Raw genomic sequence first — 18,347 nt, 5'->3', positions numbered from 1 at the left:
TTATATATATAAAGAAGTTGAAGAGTTTACTGGAGAGGGTAGAGCTTCGCGTCGTCGGGGGGCTCGTCGGAGTGGTATGAACCAAAAGGCTGGGTCTTAGTTTAGGGGTATCTAGGCCTTACTTAGGGGGGGTTTTGGCTTTGATTTGTGTCTAAGTGGGTAGATCGAGGTGTTTTGGTTTTTTTAGGTTATTTTTAGGAACTCCGATCACATAAATAATACATCCACAAAAATAATACAAAATAGTAAGTTCCAAAAAGAGTTACGATTGAAAACATAATATGGGTTCATAATAATGCATGCCCTCTATAGATTACTCAAGACGTACTCTGAAAGGTCTCTGGAAATCTGCTTTGATGCATTGGAATATCTTATGGCGATAGCTCCCCAAAATCTGCCCCTAAGAACCTGCGCACAAAAACACATTCTAAATGTTGAGCTTACGAACTCAGTGTTTCACTGAAAACTATAGTATACTATATGGATTTACTAGATGAAATGACAAGTGGCACAAGTCTAAATATGTTGAATATTGTACTACTAATATGTGGCTGACATCATGGTGTGGTTGAGGGATTATGCATCTCGAAGCTCACACACCCCTCTAGCAATGCCGAAACACCATTGTGTACTCCTGGGTGAAATCTGGAATTCTACATCGGAACATACACCCATCGACTTACTCCGTCGAGTCTTGGGGCATCTAGCACTCAGTCGGCTGCTGTAGTACCGTGGCACTGACTTGGATCCACTGACTGTCGTATTTATGCTAAAAGGAACTTGGATGTCCTGATTGTTTTTCGAGCGTCAAACAAGGTTATTTTTATGTAAACCTAGCTATTTTTGTTTCTACCATTGTGATATTAATTATTGTTCTCTCTTAAAGTCTTATTTGAGGATATATTGAAGTGTTGGGGTACCTCGAGTCTAATTCCCTTAAAAACTGACCTTTTGTCCAAAACAGACTGAAAGTGTCGATACTAGCCCAAGAGTATCGATACTCTTTCAAAAGTTTCGATACTTTCTACAAGTATAGATACTTTTAAATATTCTGAACTGCCTAGTTTCGATACTTTCTGGGAGTTTTGAAACAATGACCCAAAGTATCAATACTCTTGAAAGAGTATGGATACTCTTGCCCAGAAACTCACGAGTTTGCCTAGAGGGATAATATCGAATGTCAATTTGTAAAGAGCATAAAATAGGTGCAAAAAATATTATTCTACCATCCCAAAGACCTTAGTGAGGTCCCCAAACATTATTAATGTGTCATGAAGATACAAAGGAACATAAATAGGGCTTTAAACATGTTTATAACTCTAAAACATGAAATCTACAATTAGAATGCTTCAAGCTTATGCAACCTACTACATTTCATCTAAATGACTTACATATGGTATAGTTAAGTCAAGAGTGAGTTACCTTTGATGATATACTACTGGAAACATCAAAGGCTCAGCCCAAAGTAAACTTTTCCTTCCCCTTAGCTTAGGAGCCTTTTCCAACCTCTTGCACTAAAAAAAAAACCCAAATGCAAGGGTTACTAATTGTTGCTAGGGATTAAGAAGGGTTTTAAAACACTTTCTAAGGCTAGAGATATCTAGAAAATGGGTTGGAACCATCTAGTTCCTAAAACCCTTCTAAACGTGTTTCTTACACCTATGGTGAAATGGGTGTCTTGAGAGCTTGATACAAAGCTTGGGATACAAGGATCGTGATTCTTACCTTTAGATTGTTGAACTAGAGTTGCAAGACTACCAAGTGTCTACCTTTACTTCCTTCTTGGAGAGGAAGAAATAGCATGAAGATGAAGATTTGAAGGGAAAAAAGAGACAAAGGAGAGTTGAGAAAAAGAGGGTGTATCAGATGTGATATCACCAAGGAATTAAGGATTTCAGCCTTATTTTTGAACAAGAGTATAATTGCTTCCTTGGTCCCTTCAATTCTGACTGTAAATTAAAAACACCATTTTTATTCACTATTGGGCTTACCTTAAGCCCAAATCCTCTTTAATTTGGGTCAAGGCTTCCTACAAGCTAGAGATTTAAACCGATGTCCATCTCGGGTTAGCCCAATACTCTTAACCTGGGATTCGGGACGTTACAACTCTGAACTATTTGACAATAATCTCTCAATCAATCTTGCAGACGCTGATGCTCGAACACGTGACTTCGAATAACAAGAATTCTTTTAACCACTGACGTAATTTAATTCATGGTAGATTCTTTTAAATTTTATATTTTCTTTTCAAAAATTTTCATTTAATACTATTTAATAATATCATATGATCTTATATAAATATATCATGTCATCAGTTTATGATGAGATGAAAAGTAAAAAAAAAAACAGTAGTAATATTATAGAGTAATTATTAATAAAAACATTCCACATTCCTAATATTAACAAAAAAGATATAATTTATGGATTACTAATATATTAAGCCAAAAGTTATCGTTTTAGCCCCTCTTTTCCTTTCGCCTTATTTTTCTACTCCAAGAGCCAACCTCAATTCTAACCAATTATTGTAAGTTGGCATGCCAAACTTATAATGCCAAACCTCAATTATTTTAAGTTGTTATCAAAGTCTATTTTACTTCTAATAAAATATTTGAATGGTACAACTACATATTGTTCTACTCAGAGGCGGAACCAGGAGCCTTCGTCAGGGGTTGCAAGAGTCCCATGGGTAGCACTTTTGAGGGGTGGCACTTGGATTAGGGGTGACACTTGGATTAGGGGTGGCACTTGTGGAGGGGTTGCTTGGGATACTCTGGGCACCATGGAGGTCCAACCCTAGATGAGGGGTTCCCAGGATACCCCGAGCTCTATGGAGGTCCGCCCCTGGTTCTACTAGAGGAGTGAATTACACAAAATTTAGAGCTTCACATGTGATATCCACTTATAACAACTTTGTCAAATCTTCTACAATGAAAAAATTAAGAAATTTTAATTATCAAATAGGCATTTAAATTATACATCTATCAAATCAATCGCCATCAATTACCTTTCTGCCATCGGAGTCTCATCAATTGATCGCACCTCTTATTATTGCATGTCATCTTTCAAATTTTTACGTCGTTACACGTTGTATTTAAAACCCCGTCGCCATATAAAACCATTTTTTAACTTAGTAATCGTTTATTTGTCATCACCGATGAGACTACACCGCTACCCGACCAAAAATTTACCCACATGAATCTCCACTCATCACCTGATCTCAAATCTTTAAAGATATTTGAGAATATAGAGATTTGTGGATTAAAAATTTAGAGTGTTTGATAAAATTAGAAAAAAAATATGTGGTATTTAAGAAAATTTGGCATTTAGTTTTTTTTAATTACTATTAATAATAAATTAATGTCACGTGTCAAATAATCATTAATTGAGGAAATTTTTAACGATCGTTGACAAGATAATTTTAAGATTAATAGCGGAATGAAACTTTAAGCACCTTAAAAGCAACGAAATAAACGTTAAATACCTATTTTGATCCAAAAAAATCTTTAGATATCTACAATAAACATTAGAAACTTCTTTGCACTGCATTGCAGACTTAGCAGTTCTGTCCATTGATCGTGTTATTCAGGATTGTTTGGTGGATCTCACCGTACAAGCAGCAAAAACCATTGCAACAGATCTAATGTCTTATTTCAGAAACATACTAGAAACGTCATGTTCCAAACCCAACAAGATGGACATTACAATGATAATTCAAATACTTAAGAAGCCTCTCTCCTTCAAGCTTTCAATGGTTTCCCTCGTACTCACATCCCAAGGAATGAAGCTTAGACCCAAACTCTTTTCTTTCTCCTGGGATATTCGAAAAAAATACTCAACCGACTTGTCTTGATCTCTGCATCTGTCATGAATTGAAGAAGACGTGACTTTTATCAGCAATTTTATCATCAAACATCTTTTTTCTGAATAGTTTGATGTAATTATAAGATAATATCTGTTCAGATATTTTTTTAGCGTATTGACTACACGTAACTACTCGAATCCAAGACTTTTAAAAAGATTCTAGTTAAGACCTTTCACTCATGCACCGATGCACGTAATGGGGACTTTGCAATTATGACCATTGATAACACAGGATAATACTAATAGTAAGATAACTCAGTTGCTTACTTTTCTTGAAGGCCCAAAGTAGGATAAAACTCATTCAAGGTCTTCAGAATCTTCAGAACTTGTACATTTCTTTCAACTAAGCAATACCTGCCATTAGCTGAAGGAATCTCAAATGCTTGAATATGTGCATATGCAACATCTCGAACGTCAACCAACCTATAACTTGAAGTAGGAAAATTGTTTTCTCCTGTATCCAAAAGAATTTAAATCATTTTACAACAAAAATCATGCAGACAAAAAACCCTGGGGAGGGTCTAGCATCAATGATATATGGTTCCCTTGGTAGGGTAAGCTTAATCTAAAAGGCACCTCTCGTGAGGGAGAGAACCGACTGAAGTGATATTTAGAACTGGCTGTAAAGGAGGACCAATCACAAATCCAGGATTAAGTACAACCAAGTCGATCCTATTATCTTTTGCAAACCTCCAAGCTGCTTCCTCTGCTAAAGTTTTTGAGAGCATATACCAAAGCTGGAAAAACCAAAGATTGAGAAGTAATACTTTAACACTTCCAAATTGTACTTAATGATCATGAAGAAGATTTACAAGGACTTTTGATGTTTGACTAAATCAAAGTGTTATTTAATTAGAAACCTCAAAGAATGAACATACCTTATTTTCCTTGCAAAATCGTGAATCTGAAAACCAAGTCTCATCGACCATGGAACTGAGGCCACGGAAGCTGTCATGACAACTCTCTTGATGGAAGGCACTTTCGCACATGATTTTAGAATGTTACTGGTCTTTTCTTTGCCTTTGATCCTTTCTCACAGCAGTTTGACAAATCTTGTAAGAATCTTACTGGTCTTTTTAGTTCCTCTAAACTAGGTTCCCACACCCTGGCGGCTCAATTAAGAGCAATACAAGAAGAAAACGAAAAAAGAAGTACAAAATGGAAGCATGAACCTGTGGATCAGTAGCTGAAACGATAACAGGGGTGGCTAAATGGAAGACACCTTGGCATCCTTCTACAACAGAGTCGAAGCATCCTTCATCTAACAACTCTGCTTTGAACAAATGAAGTCTTTCCTTAGCTCCATCGAGGGAAAGTAAGTGTTGGGTCTTCTTTGGATCATCTGTTCGATGTTCAAATTAACATAAAATATTCTAATGTCAAACCGAACTGAAACTGAAACAAGCAAGAATTTTCTTTTCTTTTCTTTTAAAAGAAAAGAGAAAAATACGAACTTGGGTCACGAACAGTGGTTCTAACAGTGTAGCCACGGTGCAGCAAGAGCTTAACGAGCCATGAAGCTATGTAACCAGACGCTCCGGTTACGCACACCACCTTTTCTGCTGCATTCATCTCTAATCTGCAGCCGAGTCGGCGTCAGACTCAGAGCAGTGTCGCTATAAGTAATTTGATTTCGGGAACCTCTTGACATAACTAGCTAGATTCTGAGGGAGGCGTTTCCAGGGCGGACCAAGACCTTAAGCTATGTTAATGAGCCCATCTAAGACGAGAGTGACTAAATTTTCAATACAATGTGGTAGAAAGCTGTTTTTTTTTTTTTAATGATCAATAAAAATATGAATAATTTTTTCTCAACACAAAAGTTTTTTAAAATAACGAAATAATCACTAATATTTTCATTTTATAACAAATTGGTAACTCATTCTTTTACCGTTGTTATCATATTCATAGAGTTCTGATGAAATACTGTAAAATAAGAATTTATATTTATCCATTTTCGCTGCTTAAACCGCATGTTATATGATTCCCTCATCAATATCTCTAATTTTGGTATTGTTTAACTTAACATTTTACTTAATCGTTATAAGTTAAGTATTTATTGACTAATGATTTCTATCGATAAAAAAAATTATTTTAAAATAAAATGTTAAATATCAAAATATATAAAAAGAAAGAAAGAATAAAAATGGTAAACGTTCTTTTACCATCATGTCAAAATTAAATTAAACTCTACTTTAATAAATTGTACAAATTAGGTGTATTATGTGGTAAATGAATTGTTGTTATTCCTTAAGGACTCAGTTCGATCACCATAGATGTCAAGATGTAAGCATTCAATGTCGAAAAATTGAGAGTTATGTTTGAATAAATATTGTCTTATACTTACCCCAAATTATTAAAAAAACTATTTCAAAACGTTTAGTTTCCAGGTCATAAAACAAAACGTTTAGTTATGCATTTAAATAGTTGAGTGGTCTGATTGACAAAAATTCAAAAACGGTGGTCGAAATGAAAAGGGACTATAATTGGGTGATCTCTAATATAATTTACCCAAGAATTTTCATTAAAAATATGTGTCTAATATTTTTTCCTGATACCTTTAGGTGTCTATCACTATATTTTTTATTTTTTAAGAGTAAAAATATTATTTTTTAAAAAAATCACCCTCCCTGAGTTGTCCCTTTCCCTCCCATCCCCTATATCCGATGACGATGAAGGATCATCAACGGCTGAGGTTTTTCAAAGCAAGGTGATAAACTTAATGGTGATGATCGTATCACGTACGATCAGCTGTAGTCGTCGGAATCCTTGAAAAACAACGAAGAAAAACTTAGAAAACTGATGATTCTTTGCGACACTTTTAACGACGAAGTTTCACGGAGGGTGAGGGGTTGGGCTTTGGTCGCGACAGCGAGACGATCTTGATTGTGGCAATAGTGACAGCCACTAGTCGACTAATCGATAGGTGGTGGAATTTTGGATTTTTTTATTTTTTAGTTAATATTAATTTTTTAAATTATATTTTTGATATTTTATACGTGTGACGTGTGTCAGATAACAATAAAATTTAACGGTCGTTACGGTCTAGACACCTAAAAGTGTAACATTGAAAACTTCAAGAACCTATTTTTATTTTTATTAAAAAATTATTCACCAAAAGTCAATTTGAGATATAGTTTAGGCATCTAAAAGTGTATTAAGCCTTAAAAATAAATAAAAAAATATAATTGTAGGCACCTAAAAATATAATGAAAAATTGTAGGTTCGAATCCTTGTATATGCAGAAAATCCTCGTTGGGAGACTCACCCACCAAAACTAGATGTACGACCCAGGTCGGTCCAGATTAATCAAGACTAAATCTTGGAACTGGATGGCAACATATATATATATATATATAATGAAAAAAGGTTAAGCGTCTATTTTTAACAAAAAAAAATAGACATAAAAAGTCAATTTAAAATATAATTTAAGCATTTAAAAGTGTATCAAACTAGTTTTATATTATAAATATTCAAATTATTTATATCTATTTTTATATTTATTTTTAATTCATCTTCTTAGAAATACACAATATCTTAAATTGTATCCAATATTTATTGATAAATAACGGTGTTATTTGTGATTTAGGGTTGGCCTCCCAAATTACCCCGCCTAACCATAAACCTTACCCTACAAATTTTTGGGGTTGCGCTTTGCATCTAGGATGGTACAGACTTATAGTTTAGTATTAAATATAATTTAGCACTTCCGTGTCCTTTTCACCCCTTCCCTTTCACCCTTCGCCCTTCGCCCTTCGCCCTTCGCCGTTCGCCCTTCGCCCTTCATTATTTTCATCTCCTCTCAGTTTATTTTCCTTTTTTTCATTTAAGGTTAAATCAACATTATATCCATAGATTTAATACTTTGTTTACATTTTTTTAAAAACCTATATTACATATATTTTTGAACCTTTGGTGAAAAATAAATACTCCAATGTTTTATTTTTGATAAAAAAAAATTGATTTATACCATGTCTGAAAAATATGCAAGCAAATAAACAATAAATATAAATAAAATAAAATGAACAACGAATATGTTCACATTAAAATTTGAATTTTTTAAAATAATTTTTTATTTTATTAATTGTGTTCATCTTAAAATTTTATTTGATTTGTTTCATACAAAAATTTAATATTATTAATATATGCTCTTTATCCTATAAAATATATTTCTAAATTTGTCATTGTCCAAAATATTGTATAAACCTTTACAAAATTTAGTACCCAAACAATATTAGAATGCCTCGATCACTCTACCAAAGCCATCTACCGACACACGAGATTTCGTTGGTTCATTGCTGAGATCAGGTTCATGTGAGTCACAACACTTGCATTTCAACTTGTACGTTGCTCATGTGCTCCGCTTATTCAATGGTTACTTTTTAGTTATGTACCATAAATTAAAGCTGCACTGTACAATAGATAAATAGATAGGTAATAATTGTGTTTTGGATTGAAGGGGAAACAGAGACTGACTTCACTTGTAACATTCACAGTATTTTCTTTCTCATTTCTCCATAGAGAAAATGAAATTGACAAAAAGGACTATCAAATTCATGTTCCATGACAGTCAGATGAATGCATGATGGCTTTCCTCAATATCATTAGTGTGTGATTGTGATCCCATTTTCCTTGCCTCTGCATCATCTAGATAATTTTGGTAAATATAAGAGCAAAAACCACATAGTGCAAGTAGCATAGCAATTACCTTCACCCCATTCATCTTGTCATGAAAAACTACCAGAGAAACCAAAGGTGTAATCGCCAACGATAGGGTACTTATCACGTTGGAGAAGAGCGACGACACCGTGAAAATCAACCCCACCGCACCAACAGCACATACCTGCCAACTCACGGCCGTCCAAACCAGAGTCAGCACGTACGAAACTCTTCCGCTGTTGAAGCCCTCCATCTCTAGCGGCAATCCCTTCCATTCCCCACTCACAAACAAGCCGACGATCGAAACACAGGTCGCCACGAGCGATGTATATATCAGCATTTCCAGAACCACACTAAATGTTTCCCTTTTCAACACCTTCTGAAACGAGAGTTGCATAAGGGAGAGTGAAAGGGAGTAAAGAGCAGAAGCTCCGAGGGTGCATATGAAGCCGAGGAGATACTTCCCCTTGGAAACTCCCGACAGTACTTTTGAATCGTCATTCACCGCAATCAGAGCAGCGGACAACGAGAGGATAACCACAGAGTTGAGAATTAAAGCAGTCATCTTCTCCGAGTTAAGAAAGTACGAAAAAACGGCATTGAAAGCTAACTGAGTGGCACAAATGAGGGAATAAGTAGAGGCTGAGAGATACAACAGCCCAACAGAATACAACATATTATCACCGGCTGCAATTAATCCAAGAGCAAAATAGAGCAAAGCAACAACTTTGATGGAAGGAGAGAGTGATGAAGAAGTCGAAGTCTCCAGTTTCCGAGACGGATGAAGAAGAAACAAAGGGATGAAAAGGATTGGAAATCCAGCAGTTTGCACAAAAGTTGCCATCCATTCACTATTTCCACCTTGATCATAGTAAAATCTCCCCAGAAGAACAGCAGCAGCTTGGCCTACAATAAGGAACAAAATGTTGATAGGCACCATAAACCACCAATGCCAGCGCCCCAGCTTAAGAAACGGTGAGTGATCCATTAAACTTTCGTCCATGATCAGAAACGGTACTTGATCATCTGTAATTGAATGTAACTCTAAAGTGTAAACAAACAATTTTATCTCATAACTTTCTATAACTGAAAACATCAATAGAAACTTTTAATTCACAAATAATAAAAAAAAGCCCTTCCCAAACATAAATATCTTAAAAATTACGAAAATCCACAAATCCTCCCTGGATTATACCAACAAACTTCAATAAGAATATGGAGAACAACAGTAAGCAAACATAAAACTAAAAGCAAAAATATGTTCTTCAAAAGAGTAACTGCCAACGTAATTAGTGGGAAAAGGAGATTAACCGATTCATTAAGCAATATACACCGGTATTTGGCTTAAAATTAAGCAGATGTTCACAAAAACAACAATGTGTTTTAGGTGCCATATTCCAAATTGAATAATAAAAGAAACTTCAGTGTTAAGGAATCGTATAATCGAGAATCAACAGAAAATAAGCCTAGCAACATCGTTTCGTCATGAACAACAACCCTCAGACAAAGGGAGGGGGGAATACAGAAAGGGAATCAGAGTGACGATGACAAATTCTGACCATTCATTTATCGATTCCGAGGATAATACAATAAAGAGAAAACGCGGGAGAATAGAAAGGAAGGGGTTACCTTTCATGGTGCGAAGGTTGGATGGATCGCTGAATCGAAGCAAGAAGGCGCGGCGTGGCTCTGTGAAAGAATGAAACAGGAAGGAAAGAAGAAGATCTTTCCTTTTGGGAAGTGGCTTGGGCCAACCGCCCCTGCAACCAACAATGTAGTAATTTTATTCGAAGGAACGAGGAAGTTAAAACTTCCTTATCGCTGCTTTTGTTCTGACATTAATTTTATTTTGGTTAACTACAATTTTCGTCACTCCATTTTATTCTTATTCCTATTGTGGTCCCTTAATTTGAGCATTAATTTTAAAATCTTTTATTCTAGTAATGTATTAAATTTGTAGATTAAATCCCCTAAATTTTATAATTAATCAATTTGATCACCAAGATTAACTTTAATTATTAATATTTAATTAGATCCTAAATTCAATTTAATATAACAAAATGTTATTTAATCAGGTACTTGTATACCTAGTACCCGGTTTATTATATATATATATATATATATATATATATATATTTTTTATATTAAAGTTTTATTTATAATCCTCAAATTATTTTACTCTAATATTCTAAATTCTTAATTTCTTAAATTATTTCACATTAACATTCTAAATTATTTTTTAAAATATTTATTTTAACTTCAAAACCTTTGAAAATTAATTATAATTTTTGATTTAATTTTTAATATTTTTTCAAATATGTAATTTGATTTTTTTTAAACTTGTTGTGTGAAATATATATTATAGACCTTTAAATTTTAAATTTTAGAAATTTTTTATATTTTTTCTAAAAATAATATAATTATAAAAAATAAAAAAAATTATAAATCGTGTACTCGTGACCCGAAAATATGGGTACTCATGTTTTACGGGTACCCGGATGTAATGGGCCAAAACACAAGTCAAAATTTTGATACCTGAATATTCTGGGTACCTAGTATTTCGGATATCCGAAAATACGGGTACCTGATTTTGAACACCCCTAATGGTACGGGTACTCGATTTTGAACACCCCTGATGGTAGGACTTTGAAGGAGTAAAGAGAGTGACTAAATTGTAAAACGTACAAAATATAAAGACATTTGTCAAGCGAATAAATTATGTCATTTGTCAAGCAAATAAAATATGAATTCAAACATACTTTCACAATCATCTTCTTCCTCTCCTATACGTACTTTGATATACATGAGTTCGCGACTTATGACGGGGAGTGTTTATGGTGAAGTCAGATAATTTTTATTAATTATGAAATTATTGTGATGTCACAAAGATATAATTGACATAATATAGTTAATAAATAATATGATATAATTAATGTTTCATATTATTAAGTTAATTGAGAATATGACAACACTTAAATCATTAAAATAAATCTAATAGTTTATTTATAATTGATTTAAGATTTTAATATTTTTAAACTAAATTTATTATTTCATATTTATTTTTTTAATGATTATATATATGAAATCATTAAAAATTATTTAATATTAAAATTATAATATATATTATATTATAATTAATGATAAAAATATATATATTATATATTATAGTTAATATTCAAATTATAATCATAAGATTTTGACACGTGTCACAATTTGATTGGAGAAATAAATTTATTAAAGTTAAATTGAAATTAGGATCTAATTAAAAATTAAGAATTAAATTTAATTCTAAAATCTAGGGGATTTAATCTACAAATTTAATACATAACTAGAATAAAAGATTTTAAAGTTAATGCTTAAATTAAGGCATCAAACAAATTAAAAGCAAAATAAGGATAAAATAGGATTAAATTAAAATCTAAGGAAACAAATCATATACAAGTAGTGACTAAAATGGAAGCAAATAAAGCAGGGTGTCAATGTCGCAAATATGTAACTTTACAAAGACTTGCACCCTAGTTATACCGATTTTTTTAACTGCCACACCTCCGTTAGATGTCAATAGATATTAATGTCGTGTGGCCATTTTGAACACATTTAAATAGTTCAATGGCATATTTGTCACAATTTTAAAAATGGTAGTCATTTCGTGACCTGACCCATATTTATGTGGTCATTTGTGTCGTTTACCCTAATTTTTTTTTTGTTTATGTACTATACAGCACAAAGTTTATTTTTCTTTCAAAATGTAAACAAAATATATCAACGGGATTGGTTCAAATAGTAGTAGTTTGATATCGTTTAAGTAAGGTTTTAGGTTCGAATTCTTGTGTATGCAGAAAATGCTCGTTTGAAGACTTACCACCAAAGTCAAGTATACGACTCGAGTCGATCCAGATTAGTCAATGCAAGCCTTGTAACTAGAGAAAAAAAAACAAAATATAGTGAAAACCACCGATAATTTCCATCTAACATGGAGAGCGCATTTAATATACGTAAAGAACCACTTGAAAACAAAAATATAGGGAACAAGGAATGGAAAGCCCATACCAGTCGCATTTGCTTTGTTCTAGTCGTGACAAAAGAGAAATCCAATTCCGATAACTTTAGTGATAAAAAGGTTATTTGTTCTTAAATAAAAGTTATATTGTATATGAAAACAAACAACGTCTAAACAACGTTTCTCAATCCACTGTTGTCTTTTAACAAAATCAAACTGAATAAATGACAATGTTTGTTTGAGAAACCCTACACATGATATAGGAGTCCTAACTATCAAACACATCTCCTCTCTCAAGCTATGTCCATAAAAAACACGACCAAAACCCAAAAAACCCCGATGATACGAATCAGGGGAGGTCAGGTTTTTTTACAACACTTGTGTAGGATCACTGATGCATAAATGTAACCATCAAACACTGGAGGTCAGGTTAATGATGGAGTTGGTGCAAACATTAGGCGGTGGGTTTCACTCAATATTATGCCAAGATAACATGGTCATGATCATTTTCATTAGCATCAAGCATACAGTTTAAATTAAGATTTCTATCAACATTCATGATGAGGTACCAAATACCAATGGTTTACCTTGATTTTGAAGCCAGCCTGGCACTAGTTTCAATAAACATAACATGGAGCTCACGAGCCTTGGCTTCTGCTTCCTCCATTGACACTTGCCTTCAAAACAGCCACAAAATGCACAATGAATGAATAGAAATCAAACAGTGGAGATTAAGTGCAAGAATCTGCAGAAAACTTTGCATCGGTGAGTGCCCTTATGTTGTACACCAAATTAATGGCCGCGGACTAATGGAAAGGCAATTGAAAACTAGAAAGTAAGGGAATCTACCATTTGAAAAGGAGAATGCCACCTTCTACTCTCTTTGTTCAACATAAGTAGTATAGTGGGATACTGCCTTCACTTGCTTCTGCACAAAACGTAAACACCAGCAAATTTCAACATGCAATGAACTTTTGACTCTACTGGGTACCTTTCTTATCTTCCAAGTTTTATTATTTTGATGTTTTTGCTCTTATACACTGCTGAATTTCCTTCAATTTATAGAAGTCGTCCAAGATATTAAGGGTCTGTTTGTTTGGCTGTAATTGATTTTCTGAAAATTGAATTCTTAAAAATGAATTACTGGAATTTGAATTCTGAAAAATGAATTATATTTCTGGAAAACGTTTTCCGTAAACTTAATTACATTTTTCTGAAAAACATCTTTAAAAACGTTTTACGATGTTTGGAAGACGTTGTTTAAACATTTTTCCACTAGTTGATGAATTTTTTAAAAATTATTTATTACAAATATTAAATACAATCAATAGTATTATTTATCATAAAACTTAATATTATTATTTTTAAAATATTAAAATAATTTATTTATTATTAAATATTATTTTTATAATTTTATTAATAAAAATATTAATATTGATATATTTTATTGAAATAAAAATATTATAAATTATATTAATTATTTATTAAAGTAATAGTGTTATATTATTTTTTTAAAATATTAATTAGTATATTTTAAATATATTTATTAAAATATTATTAGATTATTAGATTAATATTAAATATATAAATAATATTATTCATTATTAATAATTTAATAATATTATTTCTATGAAATTAATAAATAATATAAATTTTATTAATAATTTATTATATATTATTAAAAATAAAAATATAATATCTTATATTATTATAATATAATTGATTATTTTATTATAATATTAAAAATATAATATTATATTATTAGAAATATTAATAAAATATATTTTAAATATTTTGATTAAAATTATATTAAAATATTTTATTAATATTAAATTCATAAAATAAAATTATTTTGAGTATTTATTCTTTGAAGTGAAAAGTTCGAAAAAATGACTTACGAAAATTTAGTTCGTAAGTCATTATCTAGAAAACACAAAGAAAATTTTGTTGATTAGGAATATGTTTTACGTTAATCAACCAATTTTTCTCCAACCAAACACTGAAAAACATTTTCCGAAAAACGAATTGTGTGATACAAACACAGGATTAACAACAAAACCCTATTCACATATACAATGGAGTAAGGGGGAGGTAGGTTAGTAAGTTGCCCCCAACACCAGGTTGAGAGCAGTTTCCGTGGAAGACCTCCGACAATTCAGAAAATTAAAAATATAGATAAAATACAATGCATGTATAAATAAATAAATAAATAAATAAATAAATAGTTGAACAGTCTTCATATGCAGTCATTTATATGTGCGTCTGTAATTGGAAGTAATCCCTACAAATAAAACTCTGCCTAAAAATTTCTGCATATAGACAGAAACGTAAAGTCCTGGATTAATTTAAAAAGAGGAAACATGAAGAGAAAGATACACGAAAGTCAGCGAAAGCAAGCTATGAGAAGGAATAAAGTCAAAATGGATTAAAACATAAACTAAGGCAAACACTATTCCGCTACCCTAGTTCTAAGCCTTCATAAATTCCAATGATAGAAAACGTATTAAAAGTAGAGGTCATGGAAATTACTACAAAGACAATTAAAAAGAAGACAGAGATGCTACACCCTATGGCTGTTAACCCACACTACTCGGCTACCCTAGTCTTAAGTCTCCATACTTTTGTATTAGATATCATGTTATCGGTAAGGGATAAATCCTTCAAATCAGATCTCAAGCAGTCTACCCAATTCCTCCTTGGTCGTCCTCTCCTTCTGGCCCCTTCAACTGAAATCGACTCTACTCTCCTGACCGCATCCGACGGTTGTCGCCTAAGGATATGCCCAAACCACCGTAGTATTCTCTCCCTCAATTTTTCAGATACATGCACCACCCCCAAGGACATTCTAATAGTAGAGTTTGATGTCATGTCTCACAGAGTCCTACCACATGCCCATCTAAGCATTCTCATTTCTGCAGCCTCCATTCTCCTTACGTGATCCTTTTTGATTGTCTAATATTCTGATCCATACAACAACGCTGATCTTATTGTCATTCTATAAAATTTTCCCTTGAGTTTTAGAGGCACCTTCTTGTCTTACAAAACTCCAGAAGCAGCCCTCAACTTTAACCATCCCGTCTTTATACGGTGTGAAACGTCATCATCTACACCTCCATCTTTATGTATCATAGACCCTAAGTACTTAAAACAATCATTTGAAACGAGAATGTGTCCTTCGATATATACTTCTACATCTTTGTCGTTTTAGTTCTCACTGAAGTTTGAACATAAATACTATGTCTTTTCAATATTAATCTTTAGACATTTTTCTTTCAAAGCAGTATTTCATGTAACAAGTCTACTATTCTCATTTTTTGTTTCAGCAACTAGGACAATGTCGTCAGCGAAAAACATACATCATGAAACACCGTCTGGTGTCGCACAATAGATGTCATCCATAATCAAGACGAAGATGTAAAGGCTAAAAACCAACCCCTGTGGAGTTCGATTTTCACCAAGAATGTCTCGGTGTCGCCAACTATATCCTGACGTATGTAGTAGATCTAAAGTACATATCACGAATCGTCCGGATATAAACAGTTAAGATCCGTCTCGTTTCCTCCAAACAAATAAACCCTAAATATTTGAAAATTCTTATCCACTACAAAAGGCTAATGGGCTAATAGCATAATGTATTATCAATTGTTACAAAATGGCAAGATGTTCGATTATGAAATACATTCGAAAAGGCAAATTTTGATCCATAAGAACCACCAAAGTGGATTCGTACTCTTGATCAAAGACCAGAAAACTTCATTCAACTTCAGCCAACAAGTCGCTCTCTTTGCAGAAGACATGCCTAGTATCTGTTCCCAAATCCACCTACAAGCAATCAATTCATACAATCAACTATTGAAATGATTCATTATCATGTTGATTAAGGAAATAAAAGCCCTTTTCGCACATCAAACCTATGGCTATCAATGGAAAAGATAAATGCAGCAGATGATACAGATATTATGCCTAAAAATATTCTTCACCATTAACAGTTACCATCATGTTAAATTGCTAATAGTTGGTCACTAGGAAGAATACACTTCAGCAATTAGCTCAAGCAATGAATATGGGATGATAACTAACCTCATAAGCATTTACGTCGGATAAAAGAACCTGGAAACAACAATTGCATTCTTTCAGAACTATGGCATTCTATCATTAAGACAAGCATTTTCCTACTGATCATGATTCATGAGAAAAACTGAAAATGCAGACAGGGAGCCAAACTGATTACCTTCTTTCCAGTCTCCACTTGTCCTACTTCAGCACCTACAGAAACTATCTGAAGTGAAATGATGGGAATTAATAAACATTCATTCTAAAAGTTGGGAGGGAAAGCTATGGAGGGGCTGTTGTCGTACCTCCCCCGTCAGGTGCCTCTCAAACTTGACAGCTGATTTGGGCAACAAAACTCCACCAGCTGATTTCTACGGGTACAAACCGGGTGATTGATCAGAACATAAGGGGAAAAAACGCATTTCATCACAAAATATTATCAGAAGGTATCCACTCCGACTAAGAGAGCTGACGATTTAATAACTTATACAAAACAGGCAAGCACCACGCATTCATCTACCAATAAGATTGTTCCCTTCCCATTCCCATTCCCATTCCCCAGTATGACATCTAATAGCCGACAGTGTTTTGTCTAAAATGTCAATAAGAAGAACCAATTTATGCTACTCAGTTCCGATTTCTTAGAATTCAGAAAACAAACAAGGTCTCATGGTTGCATTTAAGAAGGGAACAAACTAGTTAAACCAGGCAACTTCAGTGCTAACATTAAATAATAACCTGCAAATCAAACAAATGGACATACCTCGGGTAACTCTTGGAGACGGATAAGAACTCTGTCAGCTTGTGGAACAACCTGCGAAAACCATAATACGTTAAGCAAAAAAATTAGCATTTAAATAAAAAGAACCCAAAGAACAATCTGCCTGTTTATAAATTCATATAAATTGTCTTTGTCTGACTGGCATAATTGAATTAAAAGGATATTACCTTGGTGGGTTCCCATTTACTGGCTTTGATTCTAAGACAATTTCCTCGAGACCCTGCTGGGAAGTAAACCCACCATCAAAAACATAAGTGATTAGAAGAATAAGAAGCAATCTATCAGAAAAAGAAGAGGCAACTTGAACTAACCGAGAAGGTTGCGAGAGGAAAGAGAAGGGATTGTGGGTTTGTATAGCGTGAAGGATATTGGTGCTGAGAGAAATGCGGACGCCATGGATAAGATTAGGAAGCAGACTTGACGACTGGTAGTTGCCCAGATATGTAAGCAAAACCAAAACCCTCGTATGCTTCACTTAGTTTTTACGTTTATAGGCCTAATGGCAATCCGAAAAGAGGGTGAGGTTCTAGAGACTTCCTCGATTTGTCTTGTTTTATCGAACAGAAAAATAGGTCTAGAAATGTCTAGTTACTGTGATATTTAAAATAAATAAATAAATAAATAAACTATCCACCCAAATTATTTATAAAATCATATACTTACTTTTTTATATATTTTTTATTTTCTTTCAATTTAATCTTAAAATATAAATAAGTGTAACAACCCGAATATTTACAAAATAATATTAATTGAAATTGGAGGTAAATTGTGAAAATGGGTGAAATTAAGTGACTAAATTAAAATTTATGGAAACTTGTATGCCATTTTTGAAGTAAAGGAAATTCAGGGACCAAGCCCTGAATTTCCCCTAAAACTATCGGTAGGCTTGATGATTTAAGCGTGATTTCTGATTTACAATCAGAAATCACAAATGTTATTTCTTTAATTTTCTTCCTCTCACACCTCCACTTTCAAGTCCGATCCAAACGTCGT

General features: G+C 33.1%; 2 protein-coding genes and 1 long non-coding RNA gene across 4 annotated transcripts; all 3 read right to left on the bottom strand.

The window, feature by feature from the left end:
* Positions 1 to 4,171: 4,171 nt before the first annotated feature.
* On the bottom strand, positions 4,172 to 15,558 carry LOC120181705. The gene is made up of 3 exons (XR_005521776.1): positions 15,548 to 15,558; positions 4,438 to 4,598; positions 4,172 to 4,315 (listed from the first exon to the last, which is right to left on the bottom strand). It is a non-coding gene; the product is annotated as an uncharacterized LOC120181705 (long non-coding RNA).
* Positions 8,291 to 10,258, bottom strand: LOC120181703 (probable purine permease 11). Its single transcript, XM_039186790.1, has 2 exons — positions 10,150 to 10,258; positions 8,291 to 9,546 (listed from the first exon to the last, which is right to left on the bottom strand). Exons 1-2 carry the CDS (start codon positions 10,154 to 10,156, stop codon positions 8,432 to 8,434), a joined length of 1,122 nt encoding a protein of 373 aa, XP_039042721.1. The 5' UTR covers positions 10,157 to 10,258; the 3' UTR covers positions 8,291 to 8,431.
* Positions 15,559 to 16,135: 577 nt separating the features above from the next.
* LOC120181591 (10 kDa chaperonin 2, chloroplastic-like) lies at positions 16,136 to 17,868 on the bottom strand. 2 transcript variants are annotated; one of them, XM_039186681.1, is made up of 7 exons: positions 17,666 to 17,868; positions 17,522 to 17,577; positions 17,337 to 17,387; positions 16,879 to 16,944; positions 16,752 to 16,799; positions 16,601 to 16,630; positions 16,136 to 16,342 (listed from the first exon to the last, which is right to left on the bottom strand). In XM_039186681.1, exons 1-7 carry the CDS (start codon positions 17,748 to 17,750, stop codon positions 16,274 to 16,276), a joined length of 405 nt encoding a protein of 134 aa, XP_039042612.1. In that variant the 5' UTR covers positions 17,751 to 17,868; the 3' UTR covers positions 16,136 to 16,273. The 2 variants fall into 2 exon arrangements, with proteins under 2 accessions (XP_039042612.1, XP_039042613.1); XM_039186682.1 differs by having other exon boundaries at positions 17,522 to 17,574; positions 17,666 to 17,867.
* Between the last annotated feature and the right edge of the window lie 479 nt (positions 17,869 to 18,347).

Source organism: Hibiscus syriacus, unplaced genomic scaffold, assembly GCF_006381635.1.
Source record: "Hibiscus syriacus cultivar Baekdansim isolate YM2019G1 unplaced genomic scaffold, ASM638163v2 tig00112530_pilon, whole genome shotgun sequence".
NCBI lineage: Eukaryota > Viridiplantae > Streptophyta > Magnoliopsida > Malvales > Malvaceae > Hibiscus > Hibiscus syriacus.
The sequence above is the reverse complement of the archived record's forward strand: the minus strand, read 5'-3'. Positions and strand labels throughout refer to the sequence as shown.

Excerpts from the sequence above, each read along its gene's own strand:
- LOC120181591 (XM_039186681.1), bottom strand. The coding sequence starts at position 17,750 with ATGGCGTCCGCATTTCTCTCAGCACCAATATCCTTCACGCTATACAAA. Across the intron at positions 16,945-17,336 it reads GTCTCCAAGAGTTACCCGAG|AAATCAGCTGGTGGAGTTTT; the intron begins GTATGTCCATTT and ends TTGTACCCGTAG. Across the intron at positions 16,631-16,751 it reads AAGTGGAGACTGGAAAGAAG|GTTCTTTTATCCGACGTAAA; the intron begins GTAATCAGTTTG and ends TGTTGTTTCCAG.